Below are 27616 nucleotides of genomic sequence, written 5' to 3' on the forward strand. Positions count from 1 at the left end.
GGGGGCTGAGGTGGTGATGGATGTGGAGGAGTGGTGGAGTGCAGGTTAGAAAATGAGGTGGAGGGCCTGGGGTCTGATGCCAGAGGCCAGGAATAAGGAAAATGGGAAGGGGGTGCCATGCTGGTGCACGGACCCAGGTGCTAGAAGAGGGGATGGAGGAAAGGGAGTGACCTGAGAAGTTGGTGAGAGAGAAATTGGAAGGCAGAGTTGGGTAGATGAGAGTGAAGGCAGACTCTTGACTGGGGGGAGGGGGTGGCAGGTGGCAAGAGAGTGCCTGTGGTGTTGGCTCTTTGGACAGTAGCCAGTGTGGGTGACCTGGACCTTCTGGTTGAGGCTCTCCCTAGCCTGCGGAGGCTCTGGGGGCTTCCAGGGTGATATGTGTGACAAATTTTGCCTCCCAGGAGGCTATCCATATGTGTCTTGAGCCAAAGTCCTAACAGGATGGGCCAGGTCCTGGTACCTGAGTTCTCAGTGGGCAGGCCAGCCTGTGTGTGAAGGGCCCGGCAGAGGGCACAACTGGGTCTCTGCCCAGCGGTTCCTCCCTAGAAAGGCCCAGGTATTTTTGCCAGTGAGGGAGTCCAGACTTGCTCAGGGCTTCTCAGCTTAGGGTGGGTCCAGGTACAGGCCTGGGAGGAAAAGAAGTAAATGTGTCCTTGCTTGTGCACTTTGCAACCCGCGTGCGCTCAACTTTAACAGCCGGCTAGGTGTGGTATCCCCTCTTGCCGGTGAGCAAATAGGCGCGTATGGGGCGTGGGGGTGGGGGGGGGCGGTCAGGTTACTAGGCTTAGGGGTGGCACAAACCCAGGCCCAACCCCAAAGCCTGTGCTCCTCTCGCACAGCTAGAGGTTGGGGCCGGAAGGAGGGGGTGGCTGTTAGGGAGTCCGGAGAGTAGGGGCGGTGGGGAGAAACCAGGCGCCGAGAAGTTCAGGTAAAGAAAGTTGGAGGACGGCCACAGAAGGGAAGGAGGGAACTCGCGGCGCTGGAGCGGGGGTGGTGGCTGGCGAGCCCGCGGGGCCGGTGAGGGGCGACGGAGGCGGCCGGGCGCGGGACCTGCACACCTGGGGGTGCGGAGCGCGCCCCCCCCCGCCCCGCCCATCCCAGGAGGGCTCCTGATTCCGGTTCCTGCGCCTCGCGCAGGTGAGGCCCGGCGGGGTGGGGCCGGGCCGCCCGCGCTCCGGGCTCCGCTCCTCGCCCTCGGCTCGCCTGGCCGCGACCCGCGTTGCCGTGGCTACCGCCGCCGTGCAGCCTGCGCCCCCACAGGGAGGGGTCGAGTCCCCGCCCTCGGCAAGTGCGGAGCCCGTAGGGCTGGAATGCGGGGTCCCGGGCGGCTCGGGGCCGCGCGCCCGGCTCTCGCGGCTGCTTCCGGCCTGGCCTGGGCGGCGGGCGGGGGGAGGGCGGCCCGGCGGGCGCGGGGGGAAGGAGCGAAGCCCGGCCCGGCCGACACGGCTTTGTCTCCTTTGTTCCCGGCGGTGGCAGCGGCGCGGCGGGAGGGGCGGGCAGCGGGCGCGCTTTTCCGCCCCTCGGTCTCCGGGTAACAGCTGCGGCGCCGCCGGAGCCACCTCCGGGGGGGGGCGGGGGGCAGCGAGACCGCCGCGCGCAGATCCCGAGCCCGCAGCGGCCGGCGCCCGCCTCGGCGCGCTCCTCCCGCGGGGCCCGGCCGGGTGGTGAGTGCGGGGCCCGGGGACCGGGCGGGGGGCCGGGGGTGGCGGTGCGGCCCCTGGGGGGAGGTGGGCAGCTTCGGTCCTGATGCCGCCGGGCAGGGGCAGCCCGGGCGAGCGGTGGGCAGCTTCGGTCCTGAGAGTTGGGACCACACTTCTCCGCACTGAGGGAAACTCTGGCGGCTCCGCCTGTAACGCGATTGGGAGACAGAGGAGGTGGAGCCGCTCCTCCGCGCCCCCTCCTCGCCGCCGCCTCAGCCGGGACCGGCCGGCCCCTTCCCCGCCCTCCCAGGACCACTGGTGGGGTCCTTGCCCTGCGGCCGAGGGAGGAGGGAGGAAGAGCCGATGGGGAGGTCGAGGCTTCTCCTCTGTATGTAACAGCCTTTCCAGGCTACGCTCGGCAGCACTGACAAAGGCGGACTGTGAGCCTTGTGTTAGGCATCCCCAGAGGGGGACCCCCCACCTCCCGACACGACCCAGGCGGTGGGTGATTGATGAGCGCTCCTGAGCCCTCGCGGGTGGTGCAAAAATGGTGGGCCCCTCCACCCCACCTCCACACACAGACAACAGGGCGAACAATGTGCACTACAGCACTGTCAATGAATCTCCTCTCCTGGGTGGACCCTGGGAGCCGAGCAGGAGAAGGGGAAGGAAAGGCCAGTTTTCCACTGATCCCTGTGACTTGGTAGATGAGGGCTGGGGTATCCAGAGGTGGAAGGGCAGAGTTTGTTAGCCCCTTTGGTTGGTGAGGACAGCCTCAGGACGGCCGGGAGTTACTTTCTCTTTGCAAAAAGAAGTTAGGCAGCTGTGGGCTCTGCTGAAGCAGTCCAGAGAAATGTGGGCCCAGAAGAGACCTCAAGGCAGGCCCGAGGCCCCAGTACAGGCAGAGTTAGGCTTTGCCTGTGAGTTTGGATGAGGCCTGAGATCTGGTGATCCTGCAAGTTGAGGACACGAGGCCTGGCTCCAAACCAGCCTTTTCAGTCTGCTCTGGCCTGGTTATTAATAAAAGTGGGCCTGACACCTTGCCCCTTTGAGAGGCCAAGTGGCCTGGAGAGGGGTGTGGGCCCCACATCTCCCCTACTGGCTGGATTTCCTTGGCTGTGAAATGGGGGTTCTTTCAACATGTAAGGAGCACTTGCTTTGTGCTGATAGCTGTCTTAGTTGCTGGGACCTCTGAATCAAAAGCCACACTCCTTGCCTGCAAGGAGCTTCAAGTCTAGAATGGGGAGGGTGGAACAGAGAGAAAAGTGGCCTTGGTTGGTGCCACTCATGCCAGGCACACACCATTCCATATTTAATGGCCGGAGCAGTCCTGCCTCCCATTCTACAAACTGGAACTCTAAGGCTCAGCCCAAGGCAGAGCTGTCATCCACACCAGGATGGTAGCTGGGTATGTCCATTCCATCTGCCACACGGAGCCTGGGGGAGACAGGGGAGGCTCTCCTGGGAGATGGTTGGGAGTCAGAGTTAGGCAGATGGAGAGGGAGTGGGCATTCCAAGCAGGGAGCAGTGTGAAGCAGCCCACAGTTCAGACCAGCAGGAGCTAATAGATCTGTGGGGGAGCCCTGGCATGCATTAGATGGAAGAGGGCGGGGACTCGAGGGCTTTGACCTTTATTCTTCAGGCCTGGGGCTGCTCCAAAGACAGGGGAGAGATAACGCTCTGATTCTGCTTGAAGATCCTGTGAGGTAGGAGGGGCAGCCTGGAGGGGCTGGGGGCTGCTCTGGCCTGTGGCAGAGGTTAGGTGAATTTGAGTGCCCAGTAGGGAGGAGAGGTCACTGCCCCTCTTTTCCCCCTTCTCCACCTGCGGTACGTGGGGAAGGGTGAGGGTCCTGCTTCAGTGATTGAAGAGGCCCGTCACTTTTCCCTGAGTGGCTCAGCCTCCAGCCTCCTTTGTAGGCCTGGCCAGGAGCTATTCTGATCCCTTCCATTTTCCTGTGGGCCATTTGACCCAGTTGTGATTTTACATTTGGGGAGTGTCTTGGTTGCTGCCCCTTGAGGGCTGGAAAACCTTGGCACGCAGTAGGCTCTGAGCAAATGTTTGTAAGCGAATGGAGTGACTCTTGGTCTAACTATGGACCTTCTGCCCCTAGCGCATCCCTGGGCAGGAGGTGGCCGGAGGGAGTGAGCAGCAGCTGAGTGCAGGAGATAGCCTCTGCCCATCCTCAGGCAGACCCTGTCTTCCCAGAGGAAGAAACTCTTCCCCCATCCCTTGGAAACAAGGTGGGGGGCTCCTGGAAGCCTGGCCTTGCCATAGTCCTGGGTTCACGACTCTCCCTGCTATCCCTTTTCCCCCACCCCCTCGGGTAGCAAACAGAGGCGGCCTTGTTCCTGCTCCCATAGAGCTGCCCTGTTCTCCGCACACTAAAAATGGAAACCCCCAAGCTATTTCGGGAGCAGTGCCCAGCTGGGCTGTGGCCACCGCTCCCCTGCTCCCACCAGGCTGCTGGACCCTCCTCCGAGACTTAGGCCCAGCCTTCTCACTCTGGGACAGTCTCAGCAGCACCTTGGTGGGGTCTTGGCTCGGGGGAGCCGACCCCGGGCTGAGGGAAGCTCTCCCTCAGGCAGCCTGGCAGATGGGTGGCGGGAGGGTCCGGGCAACGTGGCCTGGGCAGACGCAAGTAGGGAAAGTATCTCCTGGCCTGGGAGCAGCACTTCATCAACCTGGTGTTCCTGGCCGGGGACCACTCGGGGCTGGGGAAGATGGTGTTGCCATGGTTTTCTGCTCCCGGCAGGCTCTAGCTGGGGCCTACAGGGAGGGCTCTGGGAGGAGAGCAGGCACCCAGGGTCTGAGGAGGCCCTGGGGATGGGGAACACAGCTGGACATGGTGACTTCCTCTGGGACAAGCCTCCCCCACAACCCTGGGCCCTGGCTCTGCTCTGACCTGCAGGAGAAGAAATAGCAAGAGATGTGCTGGTTTCCACGGCCCTGTAGGCCTTAGGGCTCGAACCAGGGAAGTGTGCATGAATCTGTGCGCGCGGGTGTCTGAATGTGGGTGGGTGTGACATGTGCTTGTGTGGAATGCCTGTCTGCAGTGTGTGTTTGTGTAAGGAGGTTGTGCCTTTGTGCAGGTGTCTGAGTGTGTGGGGTGCATGGCCTGTGTTTCTCCATGCGTCTGTGCAATGTGGGCACGTTGCATCTGCATGCATCTGTACGTGTGCAAGTGCCCGTGTGCTTGTGTGTGGGTGTGCATTCGCAGGCCGGTGGCATGTGTGCCTCCTGGTGTGTGCAGGCCTGCGTCTGCTTATGTGCTGGTGTCAGTCTGGGCCAGGACAGCCCCTGGCCCGTGTGGAGGGTGTGGACCTGGGTGCCCTGACAGAGTCTGGGCGGAGGGTGAGACAGAGAGAGTGCCAGGAAGGGAGAAGGGGCTGCAGAGGGACAGGGCTGTGCTTGGTAGGGGGGGGGGGGGCTGGGCCCTGCCAACCGTGGGGCTCCTTCCTTGCTGCCCTTTCCCAGGCCCTGAGGGTGCCTGGTTCCGCTGCCCTCCCCCTCCCTGTGTGGGCTCTGAGGAGGCGTCCCCTGTGGAATGTGTTTGGTGGCCGAGGGCCAGGCTGGGCCCAGTTCCACTGGCAGGCTGGGCAGCAGGAAGGGGAGCCCGGGCCCCCAGCTTCATGCTCTGCTGTCTCCCTGGCTAGGTGACTTCCACACAGGTCATGCTGTTGTCTCCTGATCCAGCCGGCCCTGCCAGGTGAGCCTGACCTCACACCTAGGCACCTGGGAAAAGTGTGACTCCCACTTCTTCTTAGGGCTCTACAAGGTGGCATCCAGTCTTTCAGGCCCCAGCCCTGGCAGCCTCAACCTCCCTCATCTTGCCATTGGTTCTGCAGATTCCTTCTGGATTCCTGGCCTAAAAGGCCCTCCATCCAATTCTTGCTCTGCTCTAATGTGCAGATGGCCCATGGGAACTTGCCCTCTCTCTTTCCCCCCAGGCAGCTGACATCTGTGCAGAGGGGTCCTCTCCCTCCTGGGGGCTGTGGGCCCCTCCTTCCCCTTACCTGTGTTTCCCACATCCCTGCCCCTCTGGCCCCTTCCCCTGGGACCCTGTGGTGACACAGGGCAGCGCAGAGCAAAGGGGTGGTGGGGTGGGATTGAGGTCTCCTGAGACAAAAGTGCTTGCAGAAAATGGACAGTGTTGAAGTTTCCAGGAAAGATCTCCTGACCCCTTGCTGGTGCGTGGTCCTGGGGTCATCCTGGACCATAGTGCCATCTAACCCTAGGCGTCCTCTGCTCACTCCCTGGGTTAGGAGGATCGTCTTGGCAATGTGATGGCCCTGTCCCACCAGTGGCCCCTCAGCTCTCCACCTCTCTCCTTGCCAGGTGACCATGCCTGCCCTCGGCCCAGCTCTTCTCCAGGCGCTCTGGGCCGGGTGGGTCCTCACCCTCCAGCCCCCTCCACCGGCTGCTTTCACTCCCAATGGCACGCATCTGCAGCATCTGGCACGGGATCCCACCTCAGGCACTCTCTACCTAGGGGCCACCAACTTCCTGTTCCAGCTGAGCCCTGGGCTGCAGCTGGAGGCTACCGTGTCCACTGGCCCTGTGCCAGATAGCAGGGACTGCCTGCCACCCGTGATATCCGATGAGTGCCCCCAGGCCCAGGCTACCAACAACCTGAACCAGCTGCTCCTGGTGAGCCCAGGGGCCCTGGTGGTGTGCGGGAGTGTGCACCAGGGGGTCTGTGAGCTGCGGCGCCTAGGGCAGCTGGAACAGCTATTGCTGCGGCCCGAGCGCCCTGGGGACACCCAGTATGTGGCCGCCAATGACCCCGCGGTCAGCACGGTGGGACTGGTGGCCCAGGGCTTGGCTGGGGAGCCCCTTCTCTTCGTGGGGCGGGGCTACACCAGCAGGGGTGTGGGGGGTGGCATCCCTCCCATCACAACCCGGACCTTGTGGCCGCTGGACCCCCAAACTGCCTTCTCCTATGAGGAGACGGCCAAGTTGGCCGTGGGCCGCCTCTCCGAGTACAGCCACCACTTCGTGAGCGCCTTTGCGCGCGGGGCCAGTGCCTACTTCCTGTTCCTGCGGCGAGATCTGCAGGCTCAGTCTAGAGCCTTCCGGGCCTATGTGTCCCGAGTGTGCCTCCGGGACCAGCACTACTACTCCTATGTGGAGCTGCCTCTGGCTTGCCAGGGTGGCCGCTACGGGCTGATCCAGGCTGCGGCTGTGGCCACGTCCCTGGAGGTGGCCCAGGGGGAGGTGCTCTTTGCAGCCTTCTCCTCGGCCGCTCCCCCCACCGTGGGCCGGCCTCCGTCAGCAGCTGCCGGAGCGTCTGGAGCCTCTGCCCTCTGTGCCTTCCCTCTGGACGAGGTGGACCGCCTTGCTAACCGCACGCGAGATGCCTGCTACACTAGAGAGGGCCGTGCCGAGGATGGCGTGGAGGTGGCCTACATCGAGTATGATGTCAATTCGGACTGCGCACAGCTGCCCGTGGTGAGTCCCGGCGCCTCCCCGCCTGGCAGTCACAGCTGGACAGCTGCCCGAGGAGTCTGAAGGGAAGCTGGCGGTGGTGTGGGGGCTGAGCAGGTCAGTGGAGGTAATGTGCTTTTTTTGTGCCTGGGCGATGGAGAGATGCCTTACTGAAATCGTGGTGCCCAGAGGTCAGAGAGCCAGCCATTCCGAGGGTATTTGTGTGGGTAGACTGAGGATTCTAGGGTTTGGGGCAGGGATCTAGAATGTAGGGGGATGGGCCCTGTTTTAAGTTCCTGAGCAAGGGAGGCAGGTGAGGTTGAGACTTGTTTGGCTCTAGCTTCTGGATGGATAACACAGGGAAGAAGCCACACCCAGGGGGACTGAGTGAGGGAGAGGTGGCGGGGGCCCAGGGGAGCAGACTGGCCAGGAGGACGCAAGCTTCGGGAGGCTTCAGACAAGTGGTCCAGGGGAAGACTGAGTGCATAAACCAGGGGGAAAGCCATGGGTGGGGGAAGGTGGAGCCCCAGACAGGTGGGGATCAAGAGTGGGGTAAAGAGCTGCTGGAGTCTGTCCAAGGCAGCTGAGGCCACGCTAAGGATGCAGCTGTGGGTGATGTTGGGGAGGGCCAGCAGAGAGACTGGGATGAGGATGAGGCTTATAGGGGCTCCCAAAGAGAAGGGTGAGGGAATAAGGTGGTCCCAGGAGGTCTGGCAGAGAAGAGAGAATAATTTAGGGAGAGCTGGCTGGGCCAGGGGATTGGGATGTCCAGGGAGGGCCTTATTGGCCTTGCTGCCTGTAGGACACCCTGGATGCTTATCCCTGTGGCTCGGATCACACGCCCAGCCCCATGGCCAGCCGTGTCCCCCTGGAAGCCACGCCCATTCTGGAGTGGCCAGGGGTTCAGCTAACAGCTGTGGCAGTCACTGTGGAGGATGGACACACCATTGCTTTCCTGGGTGACAGTCAAGGGCAACTGCACAGGGTGAGTGCACAGGAGGTACTGGGCCCTGCCCCAGGGTCTAGAGGGAATGGGCTGCTGGTGACCAGCCTGGGCAGAGCTACGCCTGTGACCCCTGGGGCCTGTGACCCCTGGGGCCAGGATGAGGGATCTGTGACACGCCCCTGGCCCCAAGGCTGGGAGAGATGACTTAATGCTTCTCTTCCCAGGGCTGGGTGGTATTTACCTGTGACCTCCTCCGCCTCCTCCCCAAGGGCTGGGTGGTGTGACCTGTACTGCCAGCGAGAAAAACTCAGTTTGTAAATTGCTTCGTTTCGGGGAGAGGAGAGGGCCTTGGGTCTATAGCCATGGACTTGGGTCCCAGAACTTGTCTCTGATCTCAGGTCTACTTGGGCCCGGGGAGTGATGGCCACCCATACTCCACACAGAACATCCAGCAGGGGTCTGCTGTGAGCCGAGACCTGACCTTTGATGGGGCCTTCGAGCATCTGTATGTCATGACCCAGAGCACAGTGAGTGCCAGGCGAGAGCTGGGGCCTGGCTGTTGGGAGGGGCCTTGGGCCGGGCCAGGGACCCATGAGTTACTGGTGTTTGGATTGCTGTCATAGCTTCTCAAGGTTCCTGTGGCCTCCTGTGCTCAGCACCTGGACTGTGCATCTTGTCTTGCTCACAAGGACCCATACTGTGGGTGGTGTGTGCTCCTTGGCAGGTCAGTGCTCCACTGACTCCTGACCCTTGACCCATTCCCCAACCCCAACCCCAGCCTCCTGCCCTCACTGCACCTGCATAATTGCCCTGTCCAGTATTCCTGGTCCTTGACCCTTGACTTGCAACCCCTGACCCCTGGATGCCCCACTCTCCTTCCTCCATCCTGGGCCTCGGTGCCTTGCCAGGGCAGACGTAGCCTAGTGTCACAGCCCACCTGAGGATCCTGCTCAGGTCCCCAGTATTGGGGGTGTCCCTGCCCCATGAAGGTGGATCCCCGTCATTCTCATGCAGGTGCAGTCGCCATTCCGAGTGCTCACGGGGACAGGGCCCAGAGCGGTGGCTGTGGAGCTTCCAGCCTGAGCTGGGCTGTCTGCAAGTGGCAGCTATGAGTCCTGCCAACATCAGCCGAGAGGAGCGGAGGGAGGTGAATGAGCAGGGCAGGCGCGTCTCTCACGGGGAGGGCTCTGGTGATGGGTCAAGACCTTGCATTTTAGTGTCAGATGCTCCGAATACCACATGGCCTTCTACGAGTCACTTCTCTTGGGGCCTTGCTTTCTCTGTTTCTAACCCAGGCTAGAGGGCGTTTGTGAAGGCTCGGGGCCACCAGCCCTCGGCAGCCACCAGCCCCTGAGCCTGCTCATCTTGGGCGCCCCGGAAGCAGGCCCTGGTCGGCTGCCCAGTGGCTCCAACAGCCTGTCCTGGCCTCTCTTGGCAGGTTTTCCTGTCGGTGCCTGACCTGCCACCTCTGTGGCCAGGGGAGTCCTATTCTTGCCAGTTTGGGGATCACCAGAGTCCTGCCCTGCTGACCAGTTCTGGTGTGATGTGCCCTTCCCCAGACCCTAGTGAGGCCCCAGCACTGCCGAGAGGAGCCGGTGGGTGAGAGAAGGGGCCAGCTCTGGGGCCTGGGAGCCCCACGCTCCTCGCATCTTGCTCCAGGGGGTGCGGTTGGGGTGAGGTGTGAATCCGGGCCGGGAGCCCTGAAGTAGCACCTTTCTCTGAGTCCCCTGACTAGTCCCCGGTCCCCTCAAGTGCCCATTTTATGCCCTGTGGACCATATTCCCCAGACCCTGGGCGCTCCTCGCCGCTGAGGGTGCTAACCCCACTCCTCAGCCCGGGCCCTCTCTCCCACTTTGCAGACCACGTGTCCGTGAGCGTGGAGCTCAGGTTCGGTGCTGTGGTGATTGCCAAAGCTTGGCTCTCTGTCTATGACTGTGTAGCCGTCACTGAGCTCCGCCCGTCTGCGCAGTGAGTACCCCCCCGCCCCCCCCGGCCCCCAGCCCCCGGGCTCCCCCGCGCTGATGCCTGCCCCATGGCTGTGCTCCGTGCAGGTGCCAGGCCTGTGTGAGCAGCCGCTGGGGGTGTAACTGGTGTGTCTGGCAGCAGCTGTGCACGCACAAGGCCTCGTGTGACGCCGGGCCGATGGTGGTCAGCCAGCAGGTGAGCATGACCCCCAGCCAGGCCCCCCGGGTTGTGCGGGTTTCTCTGATGGCCCGGGGTCTGTGTGCCTGCCCGCCCACGTGAAGCTCTGTCGTGAGCACCTGAGCTGCTGTGTGTGGCGGACTCACTGGAGTTTCAGGAGAGGACGTTTGTGGCTGAGTGGCAGGGGAGGTCTGGGCCTCGGGCCCCACCTCAGCACAGATGCCCCTGGAGCCTGCCCTCCCCTCTCTCCTTTGGAGAATTAACGGGCTGTTTTTGTTTCTCTTTCCCTTGGTCTCCTTTCCTCTTAACACACCCTTTGCCTGCCTGCCACCCACTCCCGCACCTGCCTGCTGAGTGACCCCTCCTGTCTTTCTCTGCCTCCCCCTTCAGAGCCCGCTTCTCTCCCCAGCCCCTCCGGCAAGAGATGTACCCACCCCCTTCCCACCGCAAGCCCCCCAGGCCCCGGTCACCCCTGCTCCCGACACCCTTCCCGTGGAGCCTGGGGCCCCCTCCACAGCCACAGCCTCGGATGTCCCACCTGGGGACAGGCCTTCCCTGCTCAGCCCCTGGGGGCCAGGGGCGGGTCCTGGTCCCATACCCGCCTCAGCCTCCACAGAGTCACCTCTCCATGAGGAACCTCCCCCTCCCAACCCCCCCCACAGACCTGGAACCGCTGTCCCCGCCCCCACTGACTCCGGACCCACGGCCACACCCGAGGACCTCTCGGCCTCCCACCCATCGCCCTCAGATGCAGCAGCACTGCCCCCCGCCCCTGCAGACCCCGGCCCCGAGGCCGACCCCTCTGCGGCACTCCTGGACCAGCCCCCCGGCACTGCTCCCGCCACCACTTTCCCAGGGGCCGCTGGCTCCGCGAAGCCCGCTCTGGACTGGCTCATGAGAGAAGGCGGCGAGCTGCCTGAGGCGGACGAGTGGACGGGGGGTGACACGCCCGCCTTCTCCACTTCCACCCTCCTCTCAGGTGATGGAGACTCGGCTGAGCACGAGGGCCCTCCCGCCCCCCTCATCCTCCTGTCCAGCCTCGACTACCAATACGACACCCCCGGGCTCTGGGAGCTGGTGAGGCCCAGCCCAGGAAGGAGGCCTCAGGGGAGGGGACACAGGGCAGACTCGGCCCCTTACCTGCCTTGCGATCCTGCATCGGGAGGGATCGAGGGGCAGGGTGGGTTCTGCACCTCCGCGCTGGCCTTGGGCCCTGGGTTCTGCACGGGGAACCACTGAGTTGACAGGGTGGGCTCCATAGACTGCCTTGCTCTTGGTGTCTGCAGGAGGAGGTGAACCGGGGGGCAAGCTCCTGCCCTTGTGTAGATAGTGTTCAGGGCTCCACGCTGGTGCCGGTCCACGTGGAACGAGAGGTCCGACTGCTGGGCAGGAACCTGCGTCTCTTCCAGGTGAGCGTATGCCGTTGTAGGGGGACTTGTGGCCTCCTGGGCTGTTGACCGGCTATGCACAAGCCCTGGAGAGCAGGAAGAGGGCTTGGCCCTCAGTCCCAACCCGGGGGCTCTGCTAGGGGCCCGTGCGGGGCTCACTGGGGCCCACTCCTCCAGCTGCCCCACCAGCTGTGGCCTCTGCCCTCAGGACAGCCCAGGGGACAATGAGTGCGTGATGGAGCTGGAGGGCCGCGAAGTGGCAGTCGAGGCGCGGGTTGAGTGCGAGCCACCTCCGGATGCCCGGTGTCATGTGACCTGCCGGCGGCACCAGGTGCGGGTCACGAGGGCCCGGGTGGGTGAGGGTGCGCTGGCCACAGGCAGGCCTCCGACCTCAGCTGGCTGCACCATGTTCATCCTGGGAGTCCGGGTGCCCCGGCTCTGGCCTCTGACCCTGTATGCCTTGGGGTCCCTGCACCCCAACAATGACCTCTGACCTTGTGCTCCCACAACTGGGTCATTTTGGTCCTTTCTGGACCCCCTCCCCAGACCTGGCTTCCCCCAGCCGCGGGCTCTGACCCCACTCCCATTTCTGCAGCTCAGCTACGAGGCTCTGCAGCCAGAGCTCCGTGTGGGGCTGTTTCTGCGTCGGGCCGGCCGTCTGCGTGTGGACAGTGGTGACGGGCTGCATGGTGAGCTAGCTGGGGCCTCTGGGGCCGGGGGCCTCCTCCACGCCTGCCTCTCACATTTGTCTCTGCTACCCCCAGTGGTACTGTACGACTGCTCTGTGGGACACGGGGACTGCAGCCGCTGCCAAACCGCCAGGCCCCAGTATGGCTGCGTGTGGTGCAAGGGAGAGCATCCACGTTGCGTGGCCCAGGAGGCTTGTGGCGAGACCGAAGCTGTGGCCACTCAGTGCCCCGCACCCCTCATCCACTCGGTGTGTTGAAACGCTGGCGTGTCCCTTCCTCACCACTGCCTTTCGAGGAGGGCGGGGGTGCTGTGGGTCCAGGGGGCCCGAAGGTGGGAGGCTGGGTCTGCCTCTCCGGGCTGCCAAGGCCTGACTGGTGGGCGGAGGTGAGCAGCCCGTGTCTTGGAACAGGTGCAGCCGCTGACGGGGCCTGTAGACGGAGGCACCCGTGTCACCATCAGGGGCTCCAACCTGGGCCAGCACGTGCAGGACGTACAGGACACGGTCAGGGTGGCCGGAGTGCCCTGTGCCGTGGACGCTCAGGAGTACGAGGTCTCTAGTAGGTGAGCTGGCCAGACCAACGGGAGTTCGGCACACCGCATGAGCTCCCCGATTGGCTTTCCCGCTCACGGCTGCCCACCCACTACTCATCTGTCCTTCCCTGTCCCCCTTTCCCTGCTCTGGCCCCAGTGCCACAGAGCTAGGGTTGCCATTTGAGGCCCCGGAGCCCTCACCTCTGCTTCGTGCACAGACACGCATGTTCCCGGCCTGGGCTGCTGGGGAATCACTGCTGGGCCCAGCCCAGTCCCTGCCTGAGCGGACAGGCGGCCCCGTGCAGGTGTTCTCGGCTGGCTTTCCAGGGACCAGGGACGTAGTTGTGGTAACAAGGTTCTCAGATCCCAGATAGCTGTGCTCAGGGGCTGGCCTTCCACCAGCTGCTCTTTGTTCCCCAGGCACTGCCTCGGGAGGGCGCCTCAGGAGGACGGACTCGTGGCCCGCCTGCTGGGTGCCAGATGCCGCAGTCCGCTCCTTGGGACCCCGGCTGCCTCCCAGGGCCTGTAGCTGATAGAGGTTCTGGGTCACGGTAGCCTGGCTGGCAGTTGCAGGATCCCAAAGGTGCCCACACAGGACATTCCCAAGGAGATATCCACAATCAGCAAATCCCAAACCGGCTGAATATCAGGGTTACCTGGAGAGCCTGTCCAAAGCCACCATAGAATGGGCCCTTTGCGCCCACCCTCAGGGATCTGGATTCAGTAGGCTCGTGCTGGGGTCCCGTAATCTGTATCTTATTTAACTTATTGATTTATTTTGGTCATCTGTATTTTATTTACTTATTTTTAAATATTTTATTTATTATTTTAATTTTTAAATTTTTTTTGGAGATTTTATTTATTTGTCAGAGAGCATGCTTGAGTACAAGCTGGGGGAGCTGCAGGCAGAGGGAGAAAGCAGGCTCCCCGTTGAGCAGGGAGCGCGACGTGGGGCTTGATCCCAGGACCCTGGGATCATGACCTGAGCCAAAGGTACTTAACGGACTGAGCCACCCAGGCATCCCTATTTATTTATTTTTAGAGAGCGAGTGAGCACGCACATGTATGTGAGTGGCAGTGGGGTGGGGTGGGGGAGGGGGCAGAGGGAGAGAGAATCTTGAGCAGGCTCTATGCTGAGTGGGGCGCCTGACCCTGGGCTTGATCTCATGACCCCAAGATCATGACCTGAGCTGAAATAGAGAGTCAGACAGTCTAACCGACTGAGCCACCCAGGCGCCCCTCGTAATCTGTATTTTAAAACCAGACTTTGGGAGTGCCTGGGTGGCTCGGTCAGTTAAGCGTCTGCCTTCGGCTCAGGTCATGATCCCAGGTTCCTGGGATGGAGCCCTGCATCAGGCTCCCTGCTCAGCAGAGAGTCTGCTTCTCCCTCTCACTTTGCCTCTCCCCTCAGCTTGTGCTCTCTCTCTCGCTCTCTCTCTCAAATAAATAAATAGAATCTTTAAAAAAATAAAATGAAAAAACAAACCAGACTTTGTTAGAGCATGTGGTTTTCCCCTCAGTGTGTTATGACCCAAAACTTCAGGTGATTGTCTAGACTGTTAATGATTCTAGAACCATGAGACTTACAAAGTGATTTATAAAGAGTTTAAAATATTCTCCGGTTGAAGTCTCCCCTGGGTACTTTACATACCACTTGTCCTGTTTTCCAAAGCACTGGCAGTGAGTGTGGCCATGTCACGGGATGGCGCCACGGCCAGCCTCACACTGGGGACAGTGATTTGCCCCGAGCTTCTGTTTTCTGGCTGAGAACCAGCATCTTCTTAGATTGCTCACTTTGCCTTTCCATCTCTCTCCAGACCTGACTAGAGGCTTCCAAGGACTTTTTTTCATGAGGAAATCAAGTTGCCACCGCTTTGCAAGTGGTGTGGCACGCGTGGTGGTGGTTAGGCCACACATGAGCTCAGCACCTCATGCCCGCAGCCAGCCTCAGGGGGCTCCTTGTAAACTTGTGCCACACAGAGAGGTGAATTCCTCTTCGTCAGGGGGCCTTAGAGTTGGACCTGAATGACTAAAACCGTGAATATGAATTCTCAGGTGCCAGAGCCCCCTGGCGTGCCAAAGGCATTCCCTCCAAAGTAAGAGGATCTCTGTCAACCTCGGGAGGGGAAGAACACCAGTGGGGCAGGGAGGGGGCAGCCGGGCCCGTTTGAGGGGACCATTGGTGCGGCCCGGCGCCCCAGCCTGCCCTGTGCCCACAGCTTCGTGTGTATCACTGAGGCCAGCGGGGGGGAGGTGGCTGGCACGGTGACGGTGGAGGTGCCAGGAAGAGGACACGGTGTCTCAGAGCATGACTTCGCCTACCAGGTAAAGTGGCTCCCCCCAGCCCATCTGGCTTGCCCTCCTGGGACTTCCCACCCTAGGGCCTTCTTGTCTGCCGCAGGCTCCCCTTTCTTCTCTGTTTGTGGCCTCATGCCTGCCTATCTCTCCCTATCCCCCTTCCCCACAGGACCCGAAGGTGCACTCCATCTTCCCCACCCGGGGCCCCAGAGCCGGGGGCACCCGCCTTACCCTGCACGGCTCCAAGCTCCTGACTGGGCGTCTGGAGGACATCCGAGTAGTAGTTGGAGACCAGCCTTGTCACCTGTGAGGGCTGCTTCCTCATTCTGCAAAAATCCATCAGCTCCAGGGAGAGGACAGAGGGGTGGGATGCTGGGGAGAGCCGAAGTCGGGGGAGAGGGCCAGGTCTGCTCCATCAGAAAGTGGCCAGACCCTCCCTAAGCTGGGGCTGTCATGGGAAGGTGGCCCCCAGGGTCACCTGTGGAGCTTTCAGTCGGCTCTGAGGGGAGTGAGCAGAGACCTGAGTGGGTCCTGTGTGCTGGGATCATCCCGGTCGCCTTCCTGACCTGCCTTCCGTTTGTCTCTCCCTTCCCTAGGCTGCTGGAGCAGCAAGCCGAGCAGCTGCAGTGTGAGACCGGCCCCCATCCCACGCCTGCCACGCTCCCTGTGGCTGTGTGGTTTGGGGCCACTGAGCGGAGGCTTCAACACAGCCAGTTCGAGTACACATCAGACCCCAATGTTACCTCTGCTGGCCCCACCAAGAGCTTCCTCAGGTGCTGGGCCAAGGGCATAGCTGCGTGGCATGTGCCGGGGGGTCGGGGCGGGGGGAGGAGGGGTGGTCTTTGCAGCTCTAGGATGTGGGGAGGTTGCAGGGCACTCGGTGGAGGCTGTGACTCCCGTGTGGCTGGTGGGGCCAGGGGCCAGGTGGCTTGGGCCTGGGTTAGGCTGGTTCTCCTAAGCCACCGGCGGTTCACGGTCTGCGTTGCAGTGGAGGACGCAAGATATGGGTCCGTGGCCAGAATTTGGATGTGGTACAGACACCAAGAATCCGAGTGACTGTGGCCCCAAGAGCCCCGCAGCCTAGCCAGGGGTTTGGGCGGAGGCGCCGCGTGATCCCGGAAACAGCTTGCTCCCCCGGTGCTTCCTGCGGCGGTCATCATGTAGGACCCCTGGGCCTCCCCTGCTTGCACAGGCTAGCCGCCCCCCCCGCGTCACCCCATGCTCTACCCTGTGCACAGCCGTGGGTGGCGGGCACCGAAGAGGCTATCTCCCTGTCCTTGCCGGACCCCCTTCCTGCATGGCCCTCAACCGGTCGTCCCCCGTCTTTCCTCCCTCTGCCCCAGTTTGAGGAGCCATGCCACGTGAACTCCTCTCAGCTCATCACGTGCCACACGCCTGCCCTCCCAGGCCTGCCCGAGGACCCCCGGGTCCGGGTGGAATTTATCCTCGACAACCTGGTCTTCAACTTTGCAACGCTGAACCCCACACCCTTCTCCTATGAGGCCGACCCCACTCTGCAGCCCCTCAACCCCGAGGACCCCACCACACCGTTCCGGCACAAGCCCGGGAGTGTGCTGTCTGTTGAGGTACCGTGCCCACTCACGCGTGGGGCCGCACGGCCCTCCGCTTTGCTGGACGTTGCTGCTGGGGGAAGGGGGGCATAGCAGCTGAGCCAGGGCCAGTGCACGGATCTGGTTCCTCACCCTTCATGTGGTGAGGGCTGAGGGGCCGGCGGGGGCTGCCTAGCCTGCCGAGTCTGGCCGGGGCTTAGGTCCTTCGCCCGGGGCCCAACACACTCCGTGGCAGGAGTCCGAATGACAGTATGTAAATGGTCTGGCACCCACAGTAGCTGGAGGGCATGGTACACAGTAGGCGCCTGGGCAGATGCCCATTTGGCAGCCTGGCTCAATGTGGACAAATCCTTGGCATGGGTTCTGACACGTGCAGTAGGTGGGCATCCCGAAAGGCCGTAGATGGACAGCCCATCATCGCGCACCTGGTGGGCCAGCAGACACCGTAGGGGCTCTGGCTTTGTGAGTAAGCGGGGAGGATTGGGGGGCAGCTGTATATTGTCCAGAGTTTGAGCTCTGGAGAAGTGAAAATGTGGGGAAGAAGGATGGGAAGGGCAGAGGAGGGTCGGGGGGGCAGCTTGGAAGATATCCATGGACTGTCGCCTCCCCTGCAGGGGAAGAGTTGAGGCATCATCAGCCCTGCTCCTGGGGGTGGGTGTCAGGACCATCCTTCCCACATTTGCGGGGATAGGATCTGAGTGACCACCAGCTCCTCCCCTTAGGGAAGAGTTCTGAGTGATCCATCAGTGACCTCGTGTTCCAGGGGGAGAATCTGGACCTTGCAATGTCCAAGGAGGAGGTGGTGGCCATGATAGGGGATGGCCCCTGCGTGGTGAAGACGCTGACCCGCCACCACCTGTACTGTGAGCCCCCCATGGAGCAGCCCCTGCCCCGGCACCACGCCCTCCGAGAGGCACCGGACGCTTTGCCCGAGTTCACGGTCAGTAGGTGGGCGTGGGCCGGGCCGGGCCGTGGGCACGCGCTGAAACCTTGCTCACAGGCGGCTTCCCATGTAGGTGCAGATGGGGAACCTGCGCTTTTCCCTGGGCCACGTGCAGTACGATGGCGAGAGCCCCGTGGCTTTTCCCATGGCAGCCCAGGTGGGCTTGGGGGTGGGCACCTCTCTTCTGGCTCTGGGTGTCATCATCATTGTCCTCATATACAGGTGGGTGTGGCCGGATGTGGCTGGGCTGGGGCAGCAAGGGGGTTGTGGCCGGATGGGAAGGGCAGACGAGGCCAGGGGTCAACAAACGTTTCTGGAAGGTGCCAGAGAGTACTGATTTTAGGCTTTTGTGGGCCAAGTGGCCTCAGTTGCCATGGTTCCACTCTGCTGTGACCGTGCAGAAGCAGCCACAGACGAGAGGCAAACACACGGGTGTGGCCATGTGCCAATAAATCTTTATTGGCAGAAACAGCTCGTGGGCCAGATTTGGCCTGGTTGTAGTTTGTTGATCCCAGGGCTAAACTGTTGGGCTAGACTGGAGATGGAGTGTGACTTGCTTAGAACAGGACAGGTTAATTATTCTGGGCGAGGCCTTGGCTTGGCCGGGCATGGCCGTGTTAGACGCTGCCAGCCTGGGCCAGGGTGAGGCTGGGGTAGACAGGCCTGGGCCCGGGGCACCGGAAAGGGCTCTGGCCTTGACTGGCCTCCCCCTTTCTGACCTTGGCGCTGAGTAGGAGGAAGAGCAAGCAGGCCCTGAGGGACTACAAGAAGGTCCAGATCCAGCTGGAGAACCTGGAGAGCAGCGTGCGGGACCGCTGCAAGAAGGAGTTCACAGGTGAGGCTGCAGAGCAGAGGCTTGGAAGATGCTCCAGGGCTCTGCCCAAGCCTGCTCCCATGGCGTGGGATCCATGCCCCAGCCTGGCCTCCTCTGCTCTACAGACCTCATGACCGAGATGACCGATCTCACCAGTGACCTTCTGGGCAGTGGTATCCCCTTCCTCGACTATAAGGTGTATGCCGAGAGGGTCTTCTTCCCTGGGCACCAGGAGTCGCCCTTACACCGGGACCTGGGTGTCCCTGAGAGCAGGCGCCCCACCGTGGAACAAGGGCTGGGGCAGCTCTCCAACCTGCTCAACAGCAAGCTCTTCCTCACCAAGGTGCCAGGCGCCCCACCCCAGGCCCCAGGCCTTGGGGCGGGGGGGGGGGGGGGGGGGGAGGGCCTGCCTCAGCTCCTGGCCCCACCCCTCCTGCCCCAGCCCTACCCCTTCTCTCTCCCTCCGTTTCTGAATCGGCCCCTCCCTTGCTCCCCATCCGGTCTCCCTGGTACCAGTTCATCCACACCCTGGAGAGCCAGCGCACGTTCTCGGCTCGGGACCGCGCCTACGTGGCCTCTCTGCTCACCGTGGCACTGCATGGGAAGCTCGAGTACTTCACCGACATCCTTCGCACCCTGCTCAGTGACCTGGTGGCCCAGTATGTGGCCAAGAACCCCAAGCTGATGCTGCGCAGGTCTGTGCGGCTGTCGGAAGCCATGGGGGCTGGGTGGCTGTAAGAGCTGGAGCCAGGAGCTGAGGCAGGCCCTCTGGGGCTTGGGGTTCTGCATCACAGACAGCCCTCCCCCCCGCCCCTCCCCTTTCCTGTCTTCCTAGGACAGAGACCGTGGTGGAGAAGCTGCTCACCAACTGGATGTCCATCTGCCTGTACACTTTCGTGAGGGTGAGGGAGGCAGAGGTGGAGGGGGCTCAGGCTGCCCCCCAGGGCAGGGCAGGACTCTAAACCACACAGCTTCCAGCCCCCAGGCAGCTCATATACTCCTGCCCAGCGTGTCTCCGTCACTGTAGGCCCTCTGCAGCCTGTCCCCTTCCCCAGCGTGTCCCATATAACTCCGTTTCATGCCTGTTATCTGCCCCGGGGGTCCTCACTGCCTGTCCCTTTCCTAGGACTCAGTCGGGGAGCCTCTGTACATGCTCTTCCGGGGAATTAAGCATCAAGTGGACAAGGGACCAGTGGACAGCGTGACTGGCAAAGCCAAATACACCCTGAATGACAACCGCCTTCTCAGAGAGGATGTGGAGTACCGTCCCCTGGTGAGGGAGGGAGGAAGGGAGGGGGATAGGGAGACAGGAAGTGAGGGAGGGGAACAGGGAGGGAGGGAGGGACAGAGCGTGTGAACATGTTCGTGCACAGCGGTGTCAGCCCCTGGTGAGGATGAGCATGTGTGGTCGTTAGGAACGTCTGTGTCTGGTTTACAGCTAGCCTGACTTCTGGCTGTGGAGAGAGGCCTTTAGACTAGCGGCAGCAGGATAGAGGCTTGAGGGCCAGTCCTTGAGGCAGAGGGCCTGGAGGATAGGGCCTCAGGCTTGGAGTGGGGTCAGTGTGGACACAGCCAAGGTTTGGGAAGCAGTCCAAGTCCTTGGACTGGGCCAGGGCCTGAGTGTTTGCCTGCCCAGTGTCATGCCAGTGATGTGATGTGCCCACCAAGCCGGGAGCCAGTTCTGCCAGACCTGGCCATCTCTTCCTTTGGGTTGTTTTCCCCTTAGTGGAGTCCTTTCCCCGGCGACCCACGCGGGGCGCCTTTGGGTAAAATCTCATGCAGGCTCCACCAGACCTGTCACTTCTCATGCAGGCTTCTCTCAGGCCTCAGCCTGACCAGTTGAGCCAGGAACCCAGAGACCTGAGTTAAGAGGGCCTTGTGTTCACTTGTTTTTTCTGCCATTCACCTGTTTCCCTAGTGCACTGTGCTAGGTGCTGGGGTCACAGTGGAGGGAGCCGCTGTCCCAAGGTGGGGCGGGCCGGTGAAGAGACAAGAATCAGGGACTCTTTGGTGCCTGAAGGTCGGAGGCAGTGGCTTCCTCATGGGTTGTCCCTGTCCCTGCATCTTGGTCATCCCATGTGGGGCACGAGCCCTGACTGCTCCCGTGTCTACCTTGGCAGACCCTGAATGCACTGTTGGCTGTGGGGCCTGGCGCGGGAGAGGCCCCGGGTGTGCCTGTGAAGGTCCTGGACTGTGACACCATTTCCCAGGCCAAAGAGAAGATGTTGGACCAGCTTTATAAAGGAGTACCTCTCGCCCAGCGGCCAGACCCCCGCACCCTGGATGTCGGTGAGGGTGGAGGGGAAGGGTAGCCTGGGGGCCTGAGCCAGAGTGAAGGCTGAGCTGGCCCTGGCCCAGCCCTGCAGGGGCCGCATATCACTCAGTGGGCACGGGGCAGCGGTGGGCTGTGGAATCCCTCTACACAGACAACCTCTCACGTGGTGAGGGGCCCCATCCTAGTCTTTGCAGAGGTTGGGTGGGGCTGCCCCCTGATGGTGGGCCTGTGTCCCTATGGAGGAGGAGGAAGCCTCCACCTGCAGGAAGAGTGTCCCAGGAGCCCTCAAGTCCCGCCTTGCTCTTGCAGAGTGGCGGTCTGGGGTAGCAGGGCATCTTATTCTTTCTGACGAGGATGTGACGTCGGAGGTCCAGGGTCTGTGGAGGCGTTTGAACACCCTGCAGCATTACAAGGTGGGAGGGGTAAGAGCAGGAGGAGGGGTATGGTGGGGTGGGGCTGGTGGAGGGGTCACCAGCTGTGATCATCAGGTCCCAGACGGAGCAACTGTGGCCCTGGTCCCCTGCCTCACCAAGCACGTTCTCCGGGAAAACCAGGATTATGTCCCTGGAGAGCGTGAGTACTCTCCCCCACCCCCATCCAGCCTCCACCCAGTCACTGTCCTCTGCCCTCACTTTGCCCAGTCCCCAGTAATGGGCAAAGTCCTCTGGACCTTAGGGTGGGCTTGTGTCTACTTCCCTTCCACCTAGAGAAGCCCTCAACCCATGCTTCCACTCCTGGAAGTTGGCAGGACCCTGGGGGCCCAGGGAAGGTGGTACCTGATGAGGGCTGACGAGCTGTGGGGTCTTGGCACAGGGACCCCAATGCTGGAGGATGTGGATGAGGGGGGCATCCGGCCCTGGCACCTAGTGAAGCCAAGTGAGGAGCCGGAGCCCCCCAGGCCTCGGAGGGGCAGCCTTCGGGGCGGGGAGCGTGAGCGAGCCAAGGCCATCCCTGAGATCTACCTGACTCGCCTGCTGTCCATGAAGGTGGGGCAGGAAGGATGGGGTTGGAGGCTGGGGTCAGGGACAGGACAGGCAGTGGGGTCTGGGCTGTGGGGGAGGACGGCTACTTATGGGATTTGGGGGTGGTGTGGGGCTCACACGGGCATAGTGCCATGAGGCTTCCGAGGCCGGGCTGGGGCTGAGGTCCCCTTGCTGACTATACTTCCTCTTGGGCTTCCTTTCTCCCACAGGGCACCCTGCAGAAGTTTGTGGATGACCTATTCCAGGTGATTCTTAGCACCAGCCGCCCCGTGCCGCTTGCTATCAAGTACTTCTTTGACCTGCTGGATGAGCAGGCCCAGCAGCACGGCATCTCCGACCAGGACACTGTCCACATCTGGAAGACCAACAGGTGGGGGTGGGGCTGGAGCCCGGTGGGCCAGGCGTGCGTGGGGTCTTCTCTCCTGCCTCCCCAGCACACTCATCGGCCATGCCTGCCCCACCCACAGCCTGCCCCTGAGGTTCTGGATCAATATAATAAAAAACCCGCAGTTTGTGTTCGACGTGCAGACGTCTGATAACATGGATGCGGTGCTCTTGGTCATCGCGCAGACTTTCATGGATGCCTGCACCCTGGCCGACCACAAGCTGGGCCGGGTGAGTGGGTCCGGGTGGACACGGAGGGCACGCCTGGGGGGTGGGGGGGGTCCGGGGCCAGGGGTGGGCAGTGCTGTGTGCGCACAGATTCTGGGCTTGGCCGAGAAGGTCAAGGAGGAGGGCTAGGGGAGGCCTGTGACTCCAGCCCCAGGCCGGGCTTTGTCCCTGGGAGGTGACAGTGCCTCGGTCTTCAGAGACGACCCCTCGGGAACCAAAACCAGCAGGCAGCCTGGAGCTGTTCTGGGACTGTAGAAGCCACCTGTCCATCTGGAAACCACCTGGTGGGCCACCCCCCAACCCCCGTCACCCCAGGCTCCCCTCCTCCCAGTCTGGGCTCACCAGAGGCCTAGGGATCAGAGTGACCCTTGCTTGTACACGGGCAGAGGCGCTCTCTGCCTGCCAGTGCGGTGTAGACAGGAGAGTCCAGGGCAGCGAGCGCCAGGCGTGGAGCGAGGTGCTGGTGGGGGGAGCTGAGAAGCGGACGGGAGGGGCCGGGGCCGGCTGGCAGCACATGGCCGTGGCAGGCTGTTGTCACAGTAGTAAGAGCCAGGGAAGTCCCATGACAGATAAGGGGTCACTGCTGCAACTGTTCAGCCACCCAGCAGGCAGGGCCCGTGGCTCCTCAGGCCCATGAAGGGAGCCTGGTACCTCTTGGGAGATCGATCTCTAGACCTCTGTGGGGAAACAGAATGTTAAATTCTACTCTGTAGTGCTGTCTTTTGGGGCCCATTTTTGTTCTCTGTGTTCCCGTCACTCTGTCTACAATGAACTGAGAAACCACAGGCCCCCACCTGGCCCCGGGGGCCACGGTGGACGGATGCTGTGTGGTGGCTGGGTTTTTGCCCAACCTTCACACTGTCTTCCCTTCCCAGCAAAAGTGCAAATGCTTGCTGGGTAGCTCAGGAATAGTGCAAACCAGGAATGCCAAGGGTCCCCACATGGAGAGTTGGTGAGAAGGCATGCATGCTGACTCAGGCCCAGGGACGGCATCGCTGCCCACGTGGGGTGGTGCCATCTTGCCTCACCCTCCCAGCAGCTCTAGGATGAGGCAGCAGGTGCCGAGAATGGAAGTGTGCTGCCCAGAGCCCACGGCTGCGGGGGCAGGGCTGGGATTGGAACCCACTTCGGTGGTGGAGGACGCGTCCGGGTGTGTTAAAATTGTGGGTTCTGACCTGAGAGACCTGCTTCAGGTGCCAGCTCAGCCACTCAGGGTGAGGTGGTGTGGGGCAATTTACTAAATTTCTGGGTCAGTTTCCTGATTTTTAAAACGATTACATGGGGAATGAGCAGCACGTGGAGAAGCGGCATTAGGGCCCCACACGCCACTGCACCCTCCCACCCTGCGTGTCGTCTCCCTGCTGGATGCAGGTCAAGGCAGTTGGAGCTGAGAAGTGACCTTAGAATAATTCGGGGAGAAGCTTGAGGTGACAGAAGCGGAGGCTGGACATCGGTGGACGGGACGGGCAGAGGAGGTCCTTGCAGAAGGAAATGGGCCAGGGGCACCAACCATCCCAGTTTCCTGGGATTGAGGGGTTCCTGGGATATTTAAAACTGAAATGGTGCTGGGAAAACCGGGGCAGTTGGTCACCCTAAGGGAGCTCTCCTCTTTCTTTCCTGCTGGTGCCCAGGACTCCCCCATCAACAAACTTCTATATGCTCGAGATATTCCCCGTTACAAACGGATGGTGGAAAGGTATGAGGGTGAGGCAGTGAGTCTGGAAGGGGGGTGGGTGGACAGATGGATGGATGTTTATGGCTGTAGCCCAGGGGTGGGCCCTGGTGGGGTGAGGCGTGGCTCGTTTACGCAGCAGCTGCCGTACACATGGTCTCTTGACAGGTACTACGCAGACATCAGGCAGACCGTCCCTGCCAGTGATCAAGAGATGAACTCCATCCTGGCTGAGCTGTCTCGGGTATGGCCTTCCCTCTGCTTCTTGGGTGGGGCACAGGTCTCCGGCCATGAGGATCCTGCTCTTTTGCAAGGAAGCCCTGGGGACCTCAGCAATCCTGTGAGCTGGTTGGGGCAGGACACATACCATCATCATAAATTCAGAATGTTCCAGTGGCCACTGTAAAAGGCCGGGGCTCCCAATGTCTCAGTACAGAGCAGTAGGGCCTTGTCCTGGCAGCTCCCACCTAACCTGACCCAGCCAGGTGCTTGGGTGCCTGCGGCCCGGGCCCGGGGTCTGGGGACGATGCATCCAAGGCAGTGAGCTGGCTGGGGTTCAGTCCCAGGACTGCCCAGGTCGGCCTGCCCTTGGCTCTGTACCTCTCTGCTTCCCTCAGGGGTGTAGATGCGCCCCCACCTGCTCCTAAAACAGCCCCCAATGTAAACTGCAGGCAACTTAACAAGCAGTGTTTCTGAAACAATGATGCGGACCACAGACCACACCCAGTAACAACAGCAGCTGCGATTTGGTGGTGTTGCTTGGGGGGGTGCTTTGGCCACGCTCCTGACCCCCATAGGAGCTCCACAAGTCAGGTGATCTCAGCCCCTGACGTTGTCCTGACGAGGAGGTGCAGACTCCCAGATGGCCCCGTGGAGGGGCCTGGTGTGACCTCACGGGAGACGTGAGGGAGATCAGAGCAGACCAATGCTGGGTCACAGCCCGTAAGCGGCACCTGTCCCGCGGGGCCCTGCCACCGTCCGGGACCCTGGGCTCCCAGCTGGTGCCTCGAGGGGAGAGAGGCAGGGCCCTGTTCGCACTGCAGACCTGGAAGCCCTGGTGTGTTGATGGGGCTTCCTGCTGCGGGGCCTGGCCCTTCCGCCACCTCCTGCCCCGTTTGCCAGGGATCCCGTGACTGGTAACACCCCTCATCTCTCATCTCTTGTCTCCTCTCCTCCCTAGAACTACTCTGGGGACCTCGGGGCACGAGTGGCCCTGCATGAACTCTACAAGTACATCAACAAGTACTATGACCAGGTGGGCAGAACCGCTCAGAACCCCGGGCCCGGAGCAGGGTGCGCCCTGGTACTGGCTGTGCTCTAACCTGGCCTCGCCCTCTCCGTCTGCGCTCCTCGGGAGCAGCAGGGATCCCAGGCGTTGGGGCAGGGCTGCTGGGGGATCTGCCAGGGCCTGGAGGTGGTGTTGGGGACATGCTGGGAGGACACAGAGCTGCCACCTGTACCCCCACCTTGCCCCAGCTCTCATCCCTCCCGGAGTCCACAGTGGCTGTGTGCTGTGCACGGCCACGTCTTCGGGAGGCCTGAGCTGCCAGAGAGTGGGTCCTGCCGGGGGTGGGTACGGGCACAACAGAGCCAGCGAGGGGGCTGTCTGGGCGATTCCTGGACTGGGCCTCGAGATCAGAGCACCTACGAGTCAGCCTGCTAAGTGCCTACCAGAATCGTGCGCCCAGCTGTCTGTGTGGCTCCCGAGACATGGCTGTTGCTGTTCAGGGATGCGGAGCCTGCCTCGTGGCCCAGGCCCGGAGTGAGGACAGTCATTTCACAAACGAGCGGCGCACGGATGTGAATTCCCGGCACCTTGCCCCAGCAGTGCGAGCCCCTGCGTGAGGGAGGCGGGGGTGTGTGAGGCGTCACGTGCCCTCGTGCAGACAGGGTGGAGACCCCTCCCGGGTCCCGCCGTGCCCCCTGTGGCAGCCCACAGACGGGTGTTGGGTGGGTGAGCTCCATGAGGGCAGGATCACTTGGGTCCCATCCTTGCGGGGTCTCTCCTCCTTGCCCAGCACCTGGCAGTAGGAAATTAGGAAATGCTTCTTACCTGGTGGGCAAGGGGAGCCATGATGGCTGGAACACGGCTTCTAGGGGGTTCGTGGCGAAAAGGCCAGCATGGCGGGTGCAGGTGGGCTCCGCTCAAAATGATCTTGCCGGTGGAGGTGGATGCTTGTTACTGTGAGTGCTAAGTACGGAGTAAAGTACCTCATTCTCACCTCTCGAATCCTTAAAACCCTGTGCTGACCTCACCAGCCAGGCCCTGAGGAAGTGGGGGGGCTCGCTGGGCTTCCGGGGTACCGCCCCAGCTGTGCCGCCGTACCTGAGGAGGCCGGTCCACGTGTGCGGGCGAAGGCGGCGGGCGCCCCTGACCGGCGGTCTCCGTTGCAGATCATCACTGCCCTGGAGGAGGACGGCACGGCTCAGAAGATGCAGCTGGGCTACCGGCTCCAGCAGGTCGCAGCTGCTGTGGAGAACAAGGTCACAGACCTGTAGGGACCTGGCCAGCCCTGGCCTGCCATTGCCTCAGCCCTGCCCGGGCGGCCCTGGAACCGTGGGGGAGAAGCGACCTTCTTAGATGCCTGTAGTGCCCGACAAGCAGAGTTAGTGGAAGGTGGCTCCCAGTCCCCTGGGGCCTCTGGCCTGGGCCCTGCTGGACCTACCTCGCAGGCCTGGGGCCTTGAGGCTGATCGGGCGGTGCCCAGCCTGCTCCCTGAGCCCAGTGACCCCGTGGGCTATTTTGTGTGTGACGTCAGTCTGTGGGGAGTCAGGGACGAAGGGCTTCCAGAGAGTGGCTGGAAGGGCCTCCGGCCCCTGGAGAGACTGTACTGTTCCTGAACACTGGCCTTTATCCCACTGGGATGCAGAGGGGGAGGAGGAGAGCCCCACTTCCTGTCCTGTCCTCCTCCGTCGTCCCTGACCTCAGTTTAGCTGCCTCTGGCCTTAGCTGCTGCCCCGATCCTGGGTCCGAGAGAGGAATGCCTTTGCTAGGCCGCTGCGGACTGACCCCTCAGCGGGGCTGGCTGCCTCCGGGCCACCGTGCCTCAGAGGCAGCCCGTGGTGAGGGGACCTGCTGCAGGCGCCGGGGGGAGAGTGGGGGCCCCACTGACCCAGCTCTTCATTAAAGGATAACACACTGCATGGCGTCTGATGTATGGGCTTGGCCCAGCCCCTCCCTTGGTAGGAGGGTGGCAGCCGTGCCTGGCAGGCACTGGGGGAAGTGGGATCTGTACCCTGGGTCGTGTCTGTGTGTGTGTGTTGGGGAGGGGGGGTTCTCATGACCCTCACAAGAGGCTGCAGCGAGAACCCCATCCAGGATGGGCTGGGGAGCCTGCAACCCGAGGCGGAGGGGTTGGAGTCCCTTCAGGGGCCCTGCCTTGTCTGCAGCGCAAGTGTTCTCAGACCGCCGTCCGTGTCCTGTCGTCTGGGAGAGGAGGACGCTAGTACAGGTGACTCCAGGCACAGTGGGTCTTGGGGCCCCTTTCCATGCTCCTGTTTCCGGGCTCCCCACGCCTGGGACATTTGAAGGGGCTCCTGGATACTCCAGGCGTCCGGGGTCGGGGGCCCGACCCAACTGTCTGCCTGTGTGAAGGCCACCTTGGGTGGTGGTTCCTGATTCATAGCCGGAGGTGAGCGCCGAGACTGTCTCCGTCGGGTCTTGTGTTGCTGGCTGGGCCTAAAGG

The 27616-nt window shown here is 62.2% G+C and overlaps 1 protein-coding gene across 5 annotated transcripts; it reads left to right on the forward strand.

Moving 5' to 3' along the window:
* Positions 1 to 892: 892 nt before the first annotated feature.
* PLXNB1 (plexin B1) lies at positions 893 to 27072 on the forward strand. 5 transcript variants are annotated; one of them, XM_036079256.2, is made up of 39 exons: positions 1410 to 1664; positions 3283 to 3346; positions 5295 to 5347; positions 5977 to 7089; positions 7868 to 8050; positions 8410 to 8538; positions 8635 to 8735; positions 9026 to 9158; positions 9450 to 9606; positions 9871 to 9979; positions 10063 to 10171; positions 10544 to 11230; positions 11440 to 11562; positions 11750 to 11872; positions 12137 to 12230; positions 12306 to 12478; positions 12641 to 12792; positions 14982 to 15087; positions 15230 to 15366; positions 15657 to 15833; positions 16049 to 16220; positions 16404 to 16646; positions 17395 to 17571; positions 17648 to 17796; positions 18309 to 18409; positions 18514 to 18731; positions 18905 to 19083; positions 19224 to 19290; positions 19515 to 19661; positions 20509 to 20677; positions 20973 to 21076; positions 21152 to 21236; positions 21477 to 21649; positions 21856 to 22016; positions 22114 to 22261; positions 23890 to 23954; positions 24099 to 24174; positions 25111 to 25185; positions 26325 to 27072. In XM_036079256.2, exons 4-39 carry the CDS (start codon positions 5983 to 5985, stop codon positions 26427 to 26429), a joined length of 6414 nt encoding a protein of 2137 aa, XP_035935149.2. In that variant the 5' UTR covers positions 1410 to 1664; positions 3283 to 3346; positions 5295 to 5347; positions 5977 to 5982; the 3' UTR covers positions 26430 to 27072. The 5 variants fall into 5 exon arrangements, with proteins under 5 accessions (XP_035935168.2, XP_035935149.2, XP_035935158.2 ...); XM_036079275.2 differs by lacking the exons at positions 1410 to 1664; positions 3283 to 3346 and adding an exon at positions 893 to 928; XM_036079265.2 differs by lacking the exon at positions 3283 to 3346.
* Positions 27073 to 27616: the final 544 nt, after the last annotated feature.

The sequence above is a fragment of the Halichoerus grypus genome, chromosome 1 (genome assembly GCF_964656455.1).
Source record: "Halichoerus grypus chromosome 1, mHalGry1.hap1.1, whole genome shotgun sequence".
NCBI lineage: Eukaryota > Metazoa > Chordata > Mammalia > Carnivora > Phocidae > Halichoerus > Halichoerus grypus.